We start from the raw sequence: 21465 nt of genomic DNA on the forward strand, positions 1-21465 counted from the left end.
TTGAATCATGTGTTCAGAAACCATATATTTGTCTTTTAAAGTGATGCTTATAAATGTAAATTTTTTTATAAATATGATTATCAATTTATTTGAAATGTACTAGCTAGAATTTGAGCCTTTCTGTGTTAATTTTTATTAGGACTTTATTTGGGTTTGGGGAGACAAAGCGAAGACAACTTTCAAAGACCTCAGTGGGGTTAGAAGATACAAGTTTCTGTCCTGGATTTGTCATAATCTATATGAATTCAGAAAAAGTATTTAACCATTTTGGAACTTGGTCTTTTCATCCACATAGTCAAGTGAGTGGATTAAATTATTTCTGATGTTCCTTTTCCTTAAAATTTTATTTCTAAAGTAGAATCTGATGGCATGTATAATATGTATAGTATAGGCTTATAATGCATACAGCACCAAGTTTCACCTTGGATTAACTATTTGCCTGCATAACTGTTTAAAATTATGATTAATTTAGGGTGAAAAGAATTTTGAACTTTTTAGTATCCATGCAAATTCCTGAACATCAAAAAGAATGGAGCTCAATTTTTAGAAATGAATTATTGATTCATCAGTTACTGATTAAATATCAATTGCATTTTCTTTCAAAGAGATGTGGAAAGCTGAAATAGAGGTGTTTCTCCTCTTGGAAAATATTTCATTGAGTTAGAAAAGAAAGTTCTTCCTCTCCTTGGATGATGGAATGTGATTAGATGGAATATGTTTGGTTGCCAATAAACTATTCTAAGAAATTTCTCAACATAGTGTGATATCTCAGAGTAAAAACCAAAAAACATTTATTTTTCCAATAAAATTTTGGTAGTCATCAAGCAATTGTTTATTTGCAAATGTGTATTAGAACCCATCTCAGCATATTATGTAAAGCCATGAAAACAGCTATCTGAAGTAGTGTAAAAAAAAACTGAATAAATTTCCACTTTGAAATTAATGATGCTTACAGTAAATGCATCATTGAAGCAATACATAAATAAATAATAAATTTTTTTTTTTAAAAAAAGCCCTAGAGAAGTTCAGCTTTGTAAACTTACTATAGGAAACATTGCTAACAGCAGTCCTAAATTCTGTTCCTAGAAACATTGCCATTCACTCATTTGGTGTAAGTGGAACCGATAGACTCTAAAAGCTTGATTCTTTCCAGTAGGACTGGGTTTAGGAAAAGGAGAAAAATAAACAAATGGTCAAATTAAAAATTTTCACTAACCTTCCTCTTAAAGTCAAGGCTATTAAGCATTTCTTGCAATGTCAACACCTCCTGATTCATTAGGGCATTATTTTTGTCACCCTGATCTGCAAAGGAAAAGAGATCAGATTTGGAGTCCTCTCCAAGGCAAAGGCAAAGCACTGCACTTCTGAAAGTCCATCTGCCTCAATGTGCTATCCTAAAGTGGCCTTGGGCAGGAGGAAGGCAGATACAATGAGAGACTAAATGGGGCCAACAGAGTTGAGCTTAGAAACTAAGTCCAAGAGCATGCTCGTTTTGCCAGAATGACAACATTCAAACATACCCAAGAAAACCCCTGTATCTTACAAACCTTGAGGGAAGACAACACTTCACTGAATATTCTTTTTTTTTTTTTTTTTTTGGTAGTGGAGGGAGAAGATAGAAAAATGTTTGCAATAATGTTCTTGTGGATACATCTGCATTCAAGATAATTTTGGTTGTGTGGTATAAGTAAGAAAGGAAGGGGGCTTCTCTTTGTGCCCAGGATGAAATCATATTTTACTTTTTCTGCTCTTTTCTCATCCCTCCCTGGTTTGCTTATTCTCGGGAATCATGAGTTACTGCCTGGAAGAGTGAGTTTTATCTACTGAGTTTCAAGAACTAATAAAAACTAATCCTGTGCTTTGCATTTTTCTTTGAAAAAATGGGCCACCCCCCTTCAGTAAAACCAGAATGGAGAAAGAGTGCCAAATGAAGAAAAAATATCTAAAATGAAACAAAACAAGAATGATTTACCATGGGAAGACATACAATAAGCAAACATATTACTTAATTTGAACATTAAAACCCTATTGATACATAGCAAGTGATTGTTCATACCACCCATTCATGTCCATAAAAATGAGGGTTGGGGATCCTGATCTGATTTGTGTAATTGTGAAGAGGTTACAGAACAATTTTGTTGTGAATTTCTCTACAAAATAGCACTGATCTCCAGGAGCTTATTTCTGGTCATGTTAATTCACAAATTCACTAACTCTTAGACCCCCATTTGTAGAATAATCTTGCATATGCAGTATTTTATCAGCTGAAAACTTCATTGGGGTCTTCACTATAATTTGTTTCCCTTATATTTCATTTCACTTGTAATAGGGTGGGATGAACAAAATAAGTAGTTGTTGATTTGAATGAAAAAATAATCACTTTTTATTCTTCATAATGCACATGGAGCACTAAAAAATATTAAAGTGAAACAAATTGTAATATATTAAGTTCAAAGTAGTTACATTAGTGTATTTTTCTATGTTCTAATTCTTAATGTTGGTAGTTTACATGTAAAATTTGGGATGAGGCTGTCTTCAGGAAACTGTAATGCTTTATTAAATTTACAGTGGTTCTCAACCCTTTTAGGAGCATAGACCCCTTTGATAACTTATTAAGCTCATGTTTGTGCTATTTCTTCTGAGGGCAAAAATCATAGGAACAAATAATCATGGACATTTTCAATGATATTTCATGGAAGTCAAGACTTTCTGAAGATGCTAGGAAAATACCCAAAACACCTCATCTCGTACCTATGAAAAGTTAAACATTTGAACACAATCATTCATACTTCCATCAAGATTCATTCGAAGCTAACATTTTAGTAGTTAAAGGTGATTCTAGGAATGAAAGGTTTCTACTGGTTTATTTTTAGAAATTGTTTTGAAGTAATTTTAGAATTGCAAAAATATTAAAGCCCCCTATATCCTCTATCGTTGGACATAAGCACATTGCAAGGATCAAAACAAACTAACATGGCCGGAATCCTGCTGACTAGTCCAGACCTAACTAGAATTTCACCAATTGTCCTCATAATCGCAGCATAAACTATCAATCTGTTAATAATTGTAAACCTTAGGTACTATGAATATTTTAGAATTTCCCTTTCTTTTTTTTTTTTTGGGTGCTGGGGATCGAACCCAGGGTGTTGTGCTTACAAGGCAAGCACTCTACCGACTGAGCTATCTCCCCAGACCCCCATTTATTTCTTAAAAAAAAAACTGTAAACAACCTCTCTGTTTAACAACAGAGTCAAATAATTTCCAGCGTACTTATATTTTGACATTTGTACAATCATTACATTATGCTTTTGAACAATTTTTGATATATGGGGAAATACTTTAAAATAAAATGAGTTAAAATACAGTCAATATACAAAACCATATACATGCAGTCTCATTTTTTGAAAATCAGTAGACAAGTATGTATATGAACGACAGAAAAGGCTGTAAGAAAATACATTTCAACAATGTTTATCTGCAGATTTTGAAATTTCCTGTTATTTTTATTTTTTTGTGCTTTTGCCTGTTTTCCATTTTTCTTAAAAAAGCACATTTCTATTTTGTAATTCTAGAAATTATATTTTAAAAATTCACCTAGTCATGCCCTGATCATATTAGGCAATTATTATTTTTATTACAATAGGGATATTTTTGATTCTTTAGGAAAATGTTCCTATTTTTGAGAGATGCACATTGAAGTAGGGGTGACTTCTTATGTACTTTATAATTTGCTTTGAATTGATTTGTTAAAAGATCTATATATTATGTACAGAGAGAAGGAAGAATCAAAAACAAAGAAATACTCCTTCCTTGATTACATTTCGCCTAACAAAAAAAAAAAGAAAAGAAAAAAGACTCCGCTCCCCTAAGGAAGTACATCAGCTCTGTCAAGTACAGAAGAAACCCTGTCATGCAGCCTTTATGTCCTTATGTAGAGTTATAGATAAAACAAAAAACTTACCCATTGTCTGAATTGTTTTATACCTGTAGTCAAATTCATCTTGAAGGTCTTCTAAGTATTTGGCATCTTGTTCTGTCATCTTTATGCAAAAGAAAATATACTCACTCAAAAGAAAGCAGCAGAGTATGTTGTAGTGTTGAAGTACATCCAAGAAACAGCACCATAAGTACCTTTAAGTAATATACTGGTGCTTCCAACACCATCCAAGGACTCTGAACCTTTATTTCTGAAAAGCTAATTCATATGGAAGTTGAATAATGCTGGAAGAACCAGGTCAAAATTGTTCTTCCCACTATTTTTTTTTTTCTTACTGCTTATTTGAAAATCTTATTTTTCATTTCTCAGTGAGCTCCAGGTGATACTGCTCCTATAATTTTTTTTAAACTAGAGAAAATGGGTACTTTGAACTCTTGGGTAGTTCTGTTTATTTCTGGATTAATATACAAATGATCACTTTTTGCTTAAATCTCCTTTCAAATATGCTAAAATTGATGACAATTCAACTTAAATATTTCTACCTAAAATATACCGTGTTTTCTCCGGTATGTTTCTTTGAGATTTTGACTTTACTTTTCTCCTAAATTGGTGATGTTTTGCTGCTCCATCATATCAGTTATTAAATGTCAAGATCTGGGCTAAAGGCTTTTTGTGTATTATCTCACATAACCTTCATATTCTCCTCCTATAGAGGAAGCAGAAGTTTCAAACTGTGAAGGGCCTCACTTGTCCAAGGTCACATGACTTCGCTTTGAGGAATTTTGTGGGAAAGTCTGGCAGACTGACTCTGGCCCCTCCCCAAAACTAGATACCTTGCTTCTTAGATTTAAGATTACTTTCCTTTCTTAGACAGTCAAAGATTCTGCTGCCTGCTTATTTCAAGAGGTCTTCTCTAAGGAAAGACTCATCTGCCCCCAAAAGATGTGTGTAAACACACATCAGCCTCCATGAATTCCAAATTGTAGTTAATTAAATTGCTGGTTAAGAAAAGTATCAAATTTGGGTTCCGAGTCTGAATTTGAGTCCCAACTCAATCATTTATTAATCTGTAATAAGTCTTTGAACTTCACCTTCTCCATCTGTAAAATGGGGTGGGGCAAACTAGTGGAGGGAGGAAGGTGGATAACAATAACTATCCTCAAGATAATTAAGATCACATGAGTAAAGTGAGTAATAAGATCACGAGTTAAATGGCTCATAACAGTGCCACTTTCCAAACGTGCTCTATAAGTTTGAGCCATCATTACTCTTCTCTGTTATCTCACAGCAAACTGATGTTCTTGACATTTATAAATCTTAGAAAAGAAACAAAGAGCTCTTGACTACACAGTATATTACCTATGTAATAATAAGAGCTAAGAATTTTTGAATAAACTTGCCCGTACATACACACTTCTTACATACACACTTCTTTCAAGTCACCTGCAAAGTAGATTATTTTCATATGCGGAAATCAAGGCACAAAAATATGTAGTAATAAAGACTCAAGGTAGAATTCAAATTCAGTCTAGTCTAGCTTCAAAGTCTTCACTATTTCTTTTCATTACATTTCAATACCACTTGCAGTATTTCATTTTAGTATTAAATTTTGGAGGAGCAACAATCATTGAAAGGCTATGGGTCAGGGAACCCACATACTAAGGAAATGTAACAAAATAAAATATGATAGCTTTAAAGCAGAGGTATATGGCAGCTCCATGTTTTGATCTCAAAATTAATTAAAAACTAAAAGAAGGCAATATCTTTCAGAATCTTCCAATGCAAAGTATTTCAAAAGGAATGAAAAGTATATTAAACCGTAACTCCAGGAAGTCAATGCTGAGTTAATTAAAAGACTTTCAGATATTGTCATTGGTAATTGCGAAACATGAAAACTGCCAGCAATAACCTGCAAAAGCTCTCTCGATGGTCTGGGAAGCCTTATAGGAGTGCCATACACCAAAACATTCCGCAGAGAGATGGAGTTTCTGGACTAAGTGGGGCGAGTGCATTGATGGAAAATCACTGCTTTGTCTGTAGGTCAGGCAAGGCCTCCTGGGATCAGATCTGGGATAGGAATCAGGTACTGGGATTTATGGAGGGAGTGTTAGGAGAAGGGACATGCAAGACAGGGACAGGGACAGGGAAGGAGCTAAAAAGCACACAGTCTCCACTGCCATCTGTCTTTGCTTTGATTCCATAAGGAAACCAGAAGCATGACCTAAAACATACTCCAATTTGAGGCAACAGGTTCTGGCCTTTCCTCTCTTATCACTCAGTCCAGAGTTCTCTGTAAAGGCAACTCCAGAGAAGCCCTCAGCAGGGAACACTCACAGCAGCTGGGGATGATGCATGGACCTGGGGAAATGATCTGCTCAGGGCTCCAAAGGGTGGACCTCTGTTGCACCAGCCTTCTCAGGAATTAAAAGGAGCTTGAGGGGCTGAGGATGTAATTCCATGGTAGAGTACTTGCCTAGCATGCCCAAGGCCCTGGGTTCCATTTCCAGAATGGATTAAAAAAAAAAGGAAGTTGTGTTGTATGTAAAACCAGTCTACTTGATTAATGTGCTGAACTATTCTTACTATAACAAAGTAACCACTCTCTACCTCTAATCACTTGTAGAATCAGTGGAGGCCTTGGTTTTAGTATAATATGCCAGAGCCTTTTGCTTCTGGTCTATCTTGAGAACCTGATTCTTTCTTGTACAGTGTAAGCAGAGGCCTTTTCAGGCTTGCTTTACTTATGGAGGGTCACTAAATCAGAAGTCTAAAAGTAAACACTTTTTAGAAATACTTTCCTTTGAATCCTAGGCTTACTATCAGACAATGTATGGGTCAGTTTACCTTTAAGTATTTATAGTTTATTTAATTTTAGGGAATTCTTATTTTTGTCATAATAGGAAATGAATGCTATGTAAGTTTCAGAAAGGGAATTAGCATTTTATTTTATATCCAACATAGTGGAAAGTTAGTCCTACTTAATATTTTTTGTAGATTAATGGTATTAATGAATCTCTGACAAGACTGATGGGGGGAATAAAAGAAAACACAATTTATCAGAATCACACCAAGGTGTGACATCATCATAGATTCTACATATGTTCCAAGGATAATTAAGGAATCTTATGAACAACTTTATGCCAAGGAAGACAACTTAGGTGAAATGGAGATATTTCTTGAAAAGCACAAATTACCAAAGTTTATTCAAGAAGAAATAGATCATCTGAGAGCTCAAACTGGAGAAGTTCAAACTGGAGTTAAAAAGTTTCCCACAAAGAAATTCTCTCTATATAAACAGTATGTGAAGGATATTTTTCTTATTAATAAATCGTCCTTTGTTCACTGTATACACTAACTTTGGGCCTTCAGGAGGAAGGTGCACAACATCTGTGGGGCTTCAGAGGCTGCCCTTTCTAGACATCTCAAAAGGTGTCACTCACCTGCACACTGTTTTTAATGGCAGACACTTTGTGCTCCACATTCCTCTGTCTTTCTGAAACTGAAGAACTTTGTAAGGATTTCTCCAGAGGTCCCTGGAAAAAGTAAAGCTTGGAATTTCATTGATGTCGATAAAGTAAGTTTATGATAAATGCCACACATGTAGTGTATACTTTGAACTGAAGTTTGGGTTAATTTGATACACAATATTACCCAGCCACTAAAAACTATGCTGTCAGGGCTGGGGTCTGACTCAGGAGCAGAGTGTGTGCTTAGCATGCATAGGTTCCAGGTTCAATTCCCAGAACAACAACAACAAAATCATGCTACAGAAAATAATGACAAACAGCATTACATTTTAAGGAACTGAGATTATAAAAACCCTCTAATATGTGTAGATGCATGAATATGATCTCTACTGCTTATGTATATATAGGTATGTATACATATGTTTCTATTCACAAATGTATGGATACATAGAGAGATATGTAGAACACACACACCAAAATGTTATCAGTGTATTATCTCTGAAAGTGAAATTACAGATGATTTTATGATTTTTTAAATGTTCCTAATTTTCTAGAGCAGGTCTTCATTACAAATACATGTAATTTAAGAATCAGCATAGAGAAATTACATTAAGTTGGACTTAAAATTCACAATTGAGGATTGCAATTGGATTTAGAACAAAAGGAGTTTTCCTAAAGCAAATGTGAAAATATTAGTCTAGTTAAGTACAAAGTCCAAGCAGCTTCTCCAAGCACCACCTCTTGGCCACTCTAATGATCTGACATCGAGTATGTTCCTCAGATGGAAAGTTCTATAGGTAGCTAGAGAAAGGAGTGAGACATGCAGGCAACCCCTTCAGCTCACAGTCGGGTGGGGAACAGTGGTTAGGTTGACGTCATACTAAAAACCACAGCAAATCAGTGGAGGGACCTCAAGTGCAATCCATGTCCTTCACTCTTGGTCAGGTGCTTTTTACCTACACCATTCTTCAGCCTGGTAGACGCCTTTATGAAATTCCCTTTCTCTAATCTGATCTTTATTATTTGTCTACCTAGCTGAAATTTAAAAACTAGTGCTTCTTTCATGGTAGTATATGGTACTGGCAGATTAATTTCAGAGTGACTTTTATGAGCATTCACTCAAAGTTGACTGGTGTTTGATATTTGAAGTGAACAACTCAGCTTGCACACATACGCACAGAGCTAGAGATTAAAGGGATACAAAAAGGACTGCCAAGAATGTATATGAGAATATCATGTATTCTTGATAGCTTCTTAATTTTTAATCAAAAGATGTTGACTCAAACTGTATGTACTTCAGAAACTTACTACAATGTTTAAATTAAATGAAAATGGTACCATCTTTCATATCCCCCATTAGAAGCTATAACTTGACAGTAGCTAAACCTGAGAATGGTTAGTAGTTAGAAAGATATGTTTGTGAGACCTTCAAAAATAAATATCGTGCTCTGATTTATTAAATTGTGAAGGATGTCATTTGGAAAATTGATTATGTATATTTTTTTCTTTTTATAAGAATGAACTGAAAAAGTATTTCTTAAAGAATTCATTCATTCCTCTTCTCTGATGGGGGCTCTGAAGTTAGGTTACATTTTATATAACCTAAAATACATTGGGCAAAGTACATTCAAACTATCAATAAGCAAGTATATTTACAGAATTTCTGTGGGATAAAATTTCTGCTGGTGAACAAGTTTGGACATATGATGTAGGAAACAGGGAAGTACTGGAGGGTTTTAGGCAAGATCAGTCTGTGAAGATAGATGTAGCTGCAGAAGTGGAGTCCAAACTGTAATTAGGAATTCAGGTGGTTACTATATTCCTAGATTAATATTGTAAGACCCTGAACCAGAGTGTGGCTGGTGGAAGCTGAAAAGAATGTCTAGACAAGATTCTAGAAAGAAACTCTGGAGAGACTTGGTAATTATCTCTACATGGAGGACAGAAAAAGAACTACCAAAGACCACAACTGCAAGTGATGGGAAAAACGGCAGCAGCACTCACAGATGGGCAAAGCTGGATTAGAAGTTAAGAAATTCTGTTGCACAGGAATTGAATTCAAGGTGGTAAGAGAATCACAAGTTCAGAAAATATTACCTGGACAGGCATGTTGGCTGCAGCCAATATTCTCCTCTCTTCTCTTAGGCAGTTTGAAATAACCACAGCTACATGCATTGGATTTCCATGAAATTTTCCCTGAAAAAGAGTGAGCAAAAACAGTGTATGAGCTTAAATATATGCATCATAAGGAGATGTCACTGCTTGAAAATCAACAATAATCTCCCAATAAGTATATGAAAATAATTGGGATTTGTTCCAATAATCTATTCCATTACAAAGTTACAGGAACTCATTGCAAACGTAGACTCTTAACAACAATATATTGATCTCTTTGCCTTCAATAATCACTTTTATTGGTTAATCATTGTTCTTAACCACCTCTTTAGGAAATATCCTGAAGACACTCCAAAGGGTCAGCTTACCTTGACTGAAGGGCAGGTTTTAGAGACAAGAGTTACTTCCTTGTGAATTATCATGAACCAGGGTGGTCTTAGCTATGCACTTGTTAATTCTGTGCTTCATGCTTAAAACATTCATTTTGTTCCTTATTTGGTTATGTTGACTAGCTCATAACTATTAGGATACTCAAGTGAAACTGTACTCACATTTCAGCAACAATATTTTTATGACATCTAAGCTTACACATCTTTTATTGCCAAGGTTAATGGTGCAGATATTGTTAACTGGCAACCTGTGGGCCTAATTCGGCCATCAGGTACATGTTGTAAATTAAAATACTTGGATCCCTTCAGGGGCATTATGTACCACCCACCGTTGCCACAGTGCCCTCAATGAGTGTGCCCAGCCCTCATTTATCTTACAAGCAAGGCTTCCAGGTGTCTTGAGTTTTCTAGCCTTAATTTACAGAGCTAATTGGAACAACAACATTGTTTTAGTCAATGGTGTTAAACTTCTTTACTTGACTTTTTCCAAGGCAAGATTAGCAGGAGGCACAGTAGACAAATGCACTAATTTAGTTTCCCTCTACCCTCCTTTCTGAAGGTGGTGCTAATAAAATGTTTGAAATGGACAAAAGGTCAATAGCAGGAAAATAAAATAACAATACACAAAGTGAAAAATTAACAATTAATCCAAAGTAGATTATGCAGACTGGCAAACCAAAGGGTCTCTTCTATGGAAGAAAAACGAGGTTATTAGTTAAATACACATTTTTATGGTTGTGATTGCTGCCACAATTTTATCAGATGATGCATATTAACACTTCTATTTATAAATCGAGGGTAAATATGAACTCTGGATTTCTGCTCTTGCATATTCTGCAGTCTTTAAAACATTTTTTTTCGCTATAAATCAGAAATCTTGAAAAGAAAACAACAAAAATGAATTGACTGAAACTCAGAAGGTAGAGAAATGAAAATGATCCTATTTATTAAGACGGGAGTACCACATCTCTGATTTCTGATGTCTACAATTTCAGATTCTTTGTTAGAATTTATTCCTGTTGTTAATTTTCTCATCTATTGGTTTTTTTCCATGTAACCTGCATTTAACTTCCTAAGAAAAGCTGTGTTTTTTCATTTTGACTTCAATTTATTTTTAAAAAATGCCATCATTATAGAAAAAAAAAGGGCTTTTCCTAGGGCTCATTTGGAAGCTCAGTTATTAAGGTAAACCTGAGAACTCATGCTAAGACGGGGAGTTCTCTCACACCTCAAGAATTACCAGTATTGGTCTTTGTTTTTCTCACTGCTGTGGAATATTTCCTTGATCATTCAACATTCTCAGCTTTGTTGTACACTTTTCCATTTTCCTTTCTTACTTAAACTTCTTTTACCTTCCTTTTCAGATTCAGTTTCCCCCATATCTTGAGAGGTTAAATGACTCATTTTTTTCCTTTGTTAAGAGCCAGGAATCAACATTGTTTTCATCTAGGATGTCTTCATTTTTTAAATTTTTTTTCTTAGTGCCTCATTTAAATGGACAAGACAAAACATCTTATGGAAAATTGATCACTATGGACTCAATATCAAATGAGTGCTCTTCCTTTCTTAAGTATCAAAGATATATTCATATTCACCTGTTAGGAGTTGCTAAGTGTGTGGACCTTCAAACAGCAAGAAAACAAACCCTGAAGTGTGGGCTGGCGGGAAAAAGGAAGAGAAGGAAGCTGGAGAAAGAGAAACTGCCAATTTTGGTTGTGTGAGTCTCTTAGACGTCTGTTCTGCAGATGTCTTCCAGTCTCTGTCTAGTCCTTGCACTATCTTCTAGCATGAACAAACAGGAATTTTAAATATAGTGAAGTCAATTTATTAATTTCTTCTTTATGTGTTCAAGGAATCTCTCCCTAAGCTGCCATCATGGCATTTTTTTTCCCTGTTATCTGTGTCTTCATGATTTTGTCATTAGTTATAATTCAGTTGGATCTTGTTAGTAAAGAGAAGTTCCTTCCACTTTTTTTCACATAAATACATAGTTCCACCAACATTTACTGAACATCCTCTTCTTTCCTCCCTGCTTGTTGGGGCTCTGTCATAAATCAAGTGTCTGTATGTGGGTGGGTTTTTTCTAAACTCCTTTCAGGGTTCTATCTCTGCTTCATCAACAGATTATCTTTATTATTGGACCTTTGTAATAAGTCCTGATGTCAGGTAAAATACGTTTTACTTGCATTTCCATATTCATTTTAGAATCAGCTTGTTAAGCTATACACACACACACACACACATACACACAGACACACAAACACACATCCATGTTGAGAATTCATGGAGAGACTTGGCATGTTTATAATTGCGTTCTAATCTAATCACTTAGATCTTCAATATCTCTCTATTAAACATTTTAATTTTTTCACATAGAGATCTTAAACATCTTTTGTTAGGGTCATTTCTATGTAGTGGGTTTTTTTGGCACTAGAATAAATTACATCTTAATTGTTTTTTGCTAATTTATATATGTATATATCATATGTCTATATGTATATTATATGCATATTGTTTGAATCCAGCAAACTTGCTAAGCTCTTATTCTAATGATGTATTTTTACTTTTTACCATTTCTAAAATTTTGTTTGTAGATTCTTTTGGATTTTCTGCATACACAAATCATATCTTTTGCAAATATTGATAAAATTTTTCTCCTTTTCAATCATCCAGTATTTATCAGGATTTCACCTTCATTCTAAGACTTATTTAGAAATGTTATTGGTTAATTTCCAAACATAGGGATTTTCTACTTTAAAAAAAATGATTTTTACCATGATTTAAAATTTTTCTTACTTAGCTGTATGGAATAATGGGTTGATCAGAATACAGACTCTGAATTACTTCAACCACTTTAAGTTTTTTGAGACTTGCTTTGTGATCCAGCATATGGATATTTCATGAAAGTTAACTCATAAAGACTGTGTTTAACAGTTGTTAGGTATGAATATTTTATACAGTTTCATTAAATCAAATTTGTTAGTTGTTTTGTTCAAATTTCTACATTTTACTGGTTGGTTTTTGCCTGGTCAATTTTATCAGTTTATGAAAGAGTTATGTTTAAAGCTCCTTTGTGAAGTTTTTTCTTTGTGCCTCTGACAGACACATTTAGTTATGTATTATGGATGAATAAAATCTTTCATTACTGTGAACTGATCTTTATCTCTGGTAATACTTCTCACCTTGAAGCAAAAATATGAACTAAGACATAATTCAGTGTTTTTTCTTACTGAAAGAACTTTTATTTATTTCAAGATGGGTATAGAAATTTAATCATATGTCAGTATTGTACATATATAAGAGGGAAAATATACATAAAATAAATAAGTTAATATATTCCTAAGACTTCAGGTAGTTCAACTTTTCTAAATCTCTTTTAAACTCAGATTCATTGGCTTCTATGTTTTTCTATAAAATACTGTTCCTCAGGCCACCATGAATGTCAGTGATATATTCTTTCTTTAGTGTGTCCAACTATAGTTTCCATTCTGTAAGTTGTGATGCTGGTACTTCTTGATCTTACCAGAAGTTCTCAATAGAAGTTTTTCAGACAAGAACCAGGGCACACATTCCTTCTGCAAATGGTTCTTCAATGGTTTGTTGACTGAAACGTTGAGGGTTGTGGCCTAGTCATACTGTCACATTCAGCAGTATCACTATTCTTTTATGTGAGATTATCACTGCACTTTCAGATAGATGTCCATAGAATCAGTGAGAACTAGAATATATATATGGTAAGTCTCCAGGTGTCAGTTCCAGAGGACTTCTAATCACTCTTCCATCAGCTCAGCCACCATCCACCTACTATTGTGGCTCACTCTTAATAATACCTTTGAAGGGTCTTATTCTTAGACATTGTTTTAAACTTCAAAAAATTAAATATGGTAGCAACTCCAGGAGTCATCAGTTAGACATATGGCCACAGTGATACACTGCTTCATAACCCAAATTCACACTCATCCCCTTAAAGACCTTTCTGCACTGACAGTGTAGCATTAAGTCTTCCAGAGCAAACCAACCTCCCACTTGCCTCCACCTGCCTGCACTATCTACTGGATTGAGCACACATGTTCATATTTCCCCAGTGTTGTCGTGCTAGAAGTTTAGAGCATTTCGTTCAGTCAGTAGGATGTTTCTGAAAAATTAATGTTGTACATCTGGATAATAATTCTGCACAATGCATGATTCACGAACTCCAGGTTTTTATTGTGCTGGTTTCTTTCACTATCATAAGGACTTGGCAATTTCTGCTGCCACTGTTACTTTGTGCATCCATTCCCATCATAAAATATAATATGACTTCATCTATATGTGGGTCAAATTCTTACATCCTGTAAAGCACTTTATTATTGCTTTCCAAGAAAATATGGAATTTATGATCATTCATTGTATGACAAATATTTGTTAAACAAATACCAAATTTGTCCCCTGCTGATTTGTTAACATCCCATTCTGCAAACATGGTAACTATTTGTTTCAACCCTCAATCATAGTGTTATATTTGGATGACATTCTAAATAGCAATTAAACTCAACATGTGTTGTAATAACACTGCATTTAATTCAACTGCCGTGACAACAACACAAAGAGCTATGACCCAGTTTCACATCACAGGCAATGTCCACATGGCAACAGCAGTTAAGTCTTATTGATTATAAGATGTATTTTGATTTCAGTAATGTTAAAATGTGTGGGGGGAGAGATGATTCTAAGATTAGAATCAATGAATATTACTTCATGCTAAATTCCTTGGCTTTCCTTCAAATTTCCTTTCTACCTAATTTCTAAATTTGACTTATCATTAAAGAATGAGTAGTGTGTCCGCTTTTCCTCTTTTAAAAGTTCTAGAGTATCAGAGAAGTAACAAATTGAGAGCCTACTCAAAATAATCTCCATTTGGGTGGCACAGAGCCCAAGATTTCACTAGATAGTCACTCCTTTGAGAGCTTTCCCCTTGACATGATCCTCTTGAAAATGCAGATGTATCTGGGAGAGTCTGCACCCCACTTAACTAATGTCCTCTGCATTGTAAAGAATTTATCAGATGCTGTTTTCTGACTGCAGTGCCCTGACACTGCAGGATTTAGGAGATCCCTATAAGAGGAAGGCAATAGCGACCAAAGGAGGATTTTGAAGAGACACATACCAACTGCTGTCTTGGTTTGAGTTCCTCCAGAGACTAACCCTAAGACACGGATTCCAATGCAAGTAGTTTCAGTGAGAATTTATTCCAAACAACACAGTTGGAGGAGTGGGCCAGTAAGACAGGAAGAGAAGGCAGCAGTCATGTGTATGCTGTTGAGTTATTTGTTAAGATGGACTGGAAACCCAGTAAATCTGTGACTTTGAGTAATCTACCCAGGGACTTTGGGAACTGGAGTATTTTTACATCAGCTGCTATCATCTATCACCAGTCCTGAAAAAAAAAAAAAGTATAGATGCTGGCAGTTGGAATTCTATTCAAAGGAACTACTATGATGAGGCCAAGAGGATGTGGTCAGGATACCTGGTAATGACTTTCAGATACAACACCCAAAGGCACAGTCTGTGAGAGAACAACTAATTAGGTAAACTTCATTGATATTGAAATTGTCTGCACCCAAACTGTGGTATGTATATACAATGGAATATTACTCAGTCATAAAGAAGAATAAAATTATGTCATTTGCTGGTAAACGGATGAAGTTGGAAAATATCATGCTAAGTGAAATAGACCAAGCCCAAGAAACCAAAGGTGGAATGTTTTCTGATAATACATAATTTTACATAGATGACAATACATAACTGGGGAGGGGTGGCAGGGGTGGGGAAGAGAAGAATGAAGGAACTTTGTATAGCGTAGAGTAAAATGGGACGGGAGCGGTTAGGGGAAGGGAAGATAGTAGAATGAAACAGACAGTATTACCCTATGTATATGTATGATTACATGAATGGTGTGAATCTACATTGTGTACAACAATAGAAATGAAAAGTTGTACCCCATTTGTGTACAATGAATCATGTGTTATAAAAGGAAATGCAAATTGAAACAACGAGATACCACTACACACCTATTAGAATAACCAAAATCCAAAATACTGACAATACCAAATGCCGACAAGGATGTGAAGCCACAGGGTCTCTTATTCATTGCTGGTGGGAATATAAAATGATGTGGACATCCTGGAGTATAGTTTGGCAGTTTCTTATAAAACTAAGCATACTCTTACCACAGGATCCAATAATCACACTCCTTGTGTTTACCCCAAAGAACTGAAAACTTGTTTCCAACAAAAACCTGTACATGAATATTTATAGTAGCTTTATATATAACTGTTGAAATTTGGGGAGCAGCCAAGATGTCCTTCAGCTGGGGAATGGATAAATGAACTGTTGTACATCCAGACAATATAATATTATTCAGTGATAAAAAGAAATGAGTTATCAAGCCACAGAGACATGGAGGAAACTTAAATGCACATTACTAAGTGAAAGAAGTCAATCTCAAAAGGCTACGTAATGTATTTCAACCATATAATGTTTAGAAAAAATCAAAACTGGAGAAAATACAAATGTCAATGTTGCCAGCGGTTAAGAGGAAGGATGGACAAATGGGTAGAGCACAGGGGTGTTGGGGGGCAGTAGAACTATCTTGTATGATACTGTTATAGTGCATTCATGACATCACACATGCTAAACCCCAGAGAACTGTGTAAACCAAAGAGTGAACCCTAATGTAATTGAAGCACTTTAGTTAACAATAATATTAATCCATCAGTTGTAAAAAAATGCACCACATTGAAGTAGATTATGTAGAAGGAAATGAGAAGGAGAGGGGTATAAAAAATTGTGGAGTGAGACAGACATCAGTACCTACATGTATGATTACACAAATGGTGTGAATCTACATCATGTACAACCATAGAAACAAAACGATGTACCCCATTTGTGTACAATGAATCAAAATGCAGTCTGTAAAAAATTAGAAGATAAATAAATAAATAAATAAAAATTTTAAAAAGCACTGGAGATGTAGCTCAGTAGTAAAATACATCCAGGTTCATTCCCAGTAACAAATAATAAAAAAATTAAATCTTTTAAAAATTATCTTACTGAAGTTACAGTTTTCACTTACCCTCCTTATGAATGAGCGAATTCAAAGTTGCATGCCTTCCTCGTGTAAAGTTAGCTTTAAATACTCTCATCACAAAAATGCTTTCTTGACAAAAGAGGAGTGAGGCATAGATTGTCAATGGATATGCATTATTAAATGCTGGTATTATTTATGCCAGTAACAGTACATACTTCTTAAAGTAGCTAAAAATTAGCTGCAGGTATATATATGTATATCAGCTGATTTTTTTTTAAAGAAAATATTTTTTCACTTTTTCTTTTTTTTTAAGTTCTGGGGGTTGAACCCAGGGGTACTCCACCATTAAGCTACCCCTGCAGCCCTTTTTATTTTGCTGAGTTGCCCAGGCTGGCCTTGAACTTGCAGTCCTCCTGCCTCAGCCTCCTGAGTCACTGGGATGATAGGTGTGCACCACCACTTCTGGTAAGAAAATACTTCTTAAAGGCATCAAGTATTCTTCTGTAAATTCTGAGCATTCCCAGCACAATGTTCTGTCTGTAAAGACTTACCCTATCCAAGACTATTGCTTTGCAAAGCAGCTGGACAGCTCTCTATGCAAAGTTGGGGGACCTGGTTTTGTGGCTTGGTTACTAAGCTGTGCAATCTTAGGTAAGTAACTTCTTAACCTTCGTTGCTTTAGTTGCCTATTAGTCCTCAGGATAAAAATGCTTGTCATTCATCACTGAGTAATTGTGAGGAGCATGCCAGACAGTCGAGTAAGAGCCCTGCAGCTTGTCAAGCACTCTTATAAATATGAGGAGGTTTCTGTGTTGCCTCATGGTGGTGTTAGGAGAGTTAAATGGTAAATCAACAAAAAACAGAAGAGAAAAATCTTCCCATTAACTTCACAGAAATGACAAAAATTGATAATAAAGCCATTGGTGTAAGACTGAGTTGTGTTCCAGGAAACATATTTATATTAACATAAAAGAAACTCCAGAAAAAGTAAGACAGTGTATTTGGGTTTTTTCTTAAATGTTAGATAATGGGGACTTCCCTGGCACTTCTTGAGGACTAACTTGCACATGCACACAAATACACTGAAAGCGGTTTTGAACAAAAATTAACTTGTTAAAACTCATTAGAAAGAATATAGTGCTTTCACCTGAGAACAATTCACATAATCTTTGGAAGACAATCATTAACACTATACTTTCTTCGCATAGGAAAAAAACCTGGGAAGAAACACACCAAACTCTCACCAGTGATTATTTTTGAGGCATGGGATTAGGGAATGGATATTGTCACTTTTACTTCAATATTTTGATATTGTTAGAATTTCTTTTAAATAATTAAGCATGTGTTACTTTTATGATCAAAAATAAATAGGTGGGATAAAGTACATGTATGTCTTTCTTATTAGATTTCTCTATTTACTCAATTTATGCAAGGATTTTTGTAAAAGATAAAGGCTGGCTTTGAAAATTTGTCATTGCAGTGCAAAGAGAACAGAATTGAACCTGATCAGACCATTAGGATGATTAAAATTCAATATTTATAGGGAATTGCAGCATTGTAAGTAAGAGATAAATAAATTATTTAATTCAAAATGACAGAAGGAGAAGATGATGATTCTAACAAGCAATATTAGCTTCTATGTTTGAACACACCAGTAATAGAACCTGCCTGAGCACCTATTATGTGCAGGGTGTTTTATAGGCTTTGTTTTTAACCCAGGAATAGACTGCAAGGTACATATCAGGAAACCCAGATGCTGTATCATTTGGGAAAAGTCATGGAACTAAGAAATCAAGAAACAGGAATGCCTCAAACTACACATTTCTCATTCTACAAACTTTCAATTTCCAAATCAATTCTGGTTTCTTAAAAATTGATTCTTTCTATGTTTAACAGACATTGTGAGCCACAAGCTGCATTTAATTTTATCTTCCCTGGATATTATATTATTTTCTATGACAAATCTATTCATGGTAAACATTATTTATAGCACCTCAAGATAGCTACAGTGCTTACACAAATAAACCAATAGAAAATAATCATGTGTTTGACTATAAAATTGCTAAATATCTTTCGCTAAGATGACTTTGGTTTTAATACCCCTGACAATTCCACTTCTGTTGGTAAAGGCAATCTTCCGTAGGCAGTAAGCATCCTTGCATGGTCTTGTAAGGTATGCCAAGAATACAAGGCCCTAGTTATTTGTGCCTCTGACCATTTCTCAGTTGTATTTGTAGCAAGTAACCATGAAGAATGAGGTAATGTCTCTTCCTAGCCAATGAATGGGCTTGCTTCCCTAGTTATAAAAACAGTGAAATACTAAAACTCATTTTGTTCCTCTCCTGTAATGCAAGTCACTGAGTGTGTAGACATCCAGAATGGGCCCACTGTGTCACCCTTGTAGGAGGTGGGGCTTATGAAGAACTTATACAAACAAACATGGAACTCTGACTACAACTTTTTCTGTGAATAATAAAGACTCTTTTCTCTGATCCCGAAGTCTCATGTCTTTTTCGAGCACTCTGAAGCAATAACAAGCTAACTTATCAGCTTGAAAGGAGAATAAAATCCAAGCCCCTGCGCCGGCTTGTGTTATAAAAATTATAACATAGCATTTGCATTTTTTATGTCTATCTCTGCCATCTAGACTCTGCATCTTTATCTGATTCCCCATCTAGACTCTACATCTTTTCAAAGAGGAATCAGTCTTCTTCAAGGCCCATCTTCAAATAGCTACCATCTTATATAAACCTCACAAAAGATTGTTAAATGATCTGTCAGGGGCGGGCTCTGAGGGCCCCAGAGCCGCACCGTGGCCTGATCTCTAAGATGGTGCCTGGCAGCTTGCCAAACATAGCTGCACTCGTAAACAAGTTTTAGGAAGTAACTCTGATTGGCTGTTGTACGTGAGGCGATCCTGGTATCTGCCTGGAGACTGTTCCTTGATAGGCTGACTTTCCTGGTAGTCTACTCTCTGATAGGCTGATGTTCTCAATATAAGTCTGAGACTTATGGAATAAACGGCCTTTTGGTTCCTGTGATCAAGAAGAGCTTACGTGTTGTGATTGTCCCCGCGGGCGGTGGGCGATCATAAGTGGTGCCGAAACCCGGGGATGAAAACTTTACAAGGATAAGTAAGAAAACAAGGTAAGATATTCTAAAAATTTTAACAAGTTAAACTGGTTATAAAAAGGTCAAAATAAACAAGTGAAAGGCAGCCTTAACGTTCGTGGTACGCGACTATCCGGACTAAGCGGAAAGCCGTCCAAAAAGGAAAGTAAAACAGTGGACTAAGCGGAAAGCGGTCCAAAAACAGTGAACTAAGCGAAAGACGGTTCAAGGACTAGATAAGCACGCGGAACGCGGCTTACATTGTACAAGATGGGGTCTGAAATATCAAAAGTTCGTATGCAACAATCCTTATGGGAAAAGCGACAAGTTAAAGTTCGCGGGAAAAGTGACGGAGTTAAAGTTCGCGGGATAAGCGACGGAGATTGAGTGTTTGTAAGTGCTTTCACTTTTGTTTTGCTAGTTAAAGTGCTTTGCATTGTTAGTTTAATAGAGAAATATGGGCACTGAAATGTCACGAGTGCTCATGGAAGGTCCCTTAAAGGATTTGCTCCAGGCCAATGGAATTCCGCTTGAAACTAAAACCGCCCGAAACTTTTTACGCACAGTGGAAGATATTGCGCCATGGTTCTTGGATGAGGGATTACTGAATATCCCTCAATGGGAGCTTCTAGGGGAGGATTTGAGAGCAACAGAGAGAGTAAAACCATTACCCCTGGGAACCATGGCCATATGGATGTTAGTTAGAGGGTGTTTAGATACTCCTAATACCAAATGCAGAGAGGACATAAAACAAGGGGAAGAGGTTTTGGAGGAAATAAAAGAGAAAGTTTATCTTTATCTTCAAGTCTCTTCTTTCTTGCGCTTCTCTGCTCTTCCTGCAAACTCGAATGCCTCCTTCTTCTACCCCTCTTAATTCCTTCTCCTCCTCCAACTTCACCCCACCCAGCCCACCTAGTCCTCTTGCCATGAGGTCCCACATATGCCGGCGTGGAAGGAGTAACCAGCCCAACCATCAGTGGCATGGCCTAGTAAGGAGTATGATATAGTAGCCCCAGTCCCCACAAATATTGGGAGATAATTGTTTCACAATTTTCTGCGTCCAAACCTGAATTGATTACTAACCAGGATTAAGGGTTAAAATGCCCTAGGCATCAAGTTTCTGCTGGAACATTTTATCCCCTTTCAGATCCAAATCTCAGTCAAGGCTTACATTGAAATGTAAATAGAGAAAGCCTGAAGGCTCAGTAGGAGACCTGTCTCAAACCCAAAAAAAAAAAAAAAAAAAGAAAAAAAAAAGAGCAAGAGTAAAAAGTCTTACCTGAACTCCAGCAAAAGTAAATTTTATGGTGCTTTACTAAAGTACTTAACAGTCGCTTCATTTTTCCAGGACTCTTGTTTTTTTTGAATTCTACATTT

The 21465-nt window shown here is 35.7% G+C and overlaps 1 protein-coding gene across 3 annotated transcripts in view; it reads right to left on the reverse strand.

The window, feature by feature from the left end:
- Stat4 (signal transducer and activator of transcription 4) overlaps nucleotides 1–21465 on the reverse strand; it is a 91521-nt gene that overhangs the window by 30070 nt on the left and 39986 nt on the right. For all 3 annotated transcript variants that reach the window (XM_047547120.1, XM_047547118.1, XM_047547119.1), the window contains exons 4-7: nucleotides 9502–9600; nucleotides 7378–7470; nucleotides 3962–4040; nucleotides 1217–1302 (exon numbers count right to left, since the gene is read on the reverse strand). In XM_047547120.1, the coding sequence (XP_047403076.1) occupies nucleotides 1217–1302; nucleotides 3962–4040; nucleotides 7378–7470; nucleotides 9502–9600 (357 nt within the window). The remainder of the gene's footprint in view (nucleotides 1–1216; nucleotides 1303–3961; nucleotides 4041–7377; nucleotides 7471–9501; nucleotides 9601–21465) is intronic.

Source organism: Sciurus carolinensis, chromosome 3, assembly GCF_902686445.1.
Source record: "Sciurus carolinensis chromosome 3, mSciCar1.2, whole genome shotgun sequence".
Lineage (NCBI taxonomy): Eukaryota > Metazoa > Chordata > Mammalia > Rodentia > Sciuridae > Sciurus > Sciurus carolinensis.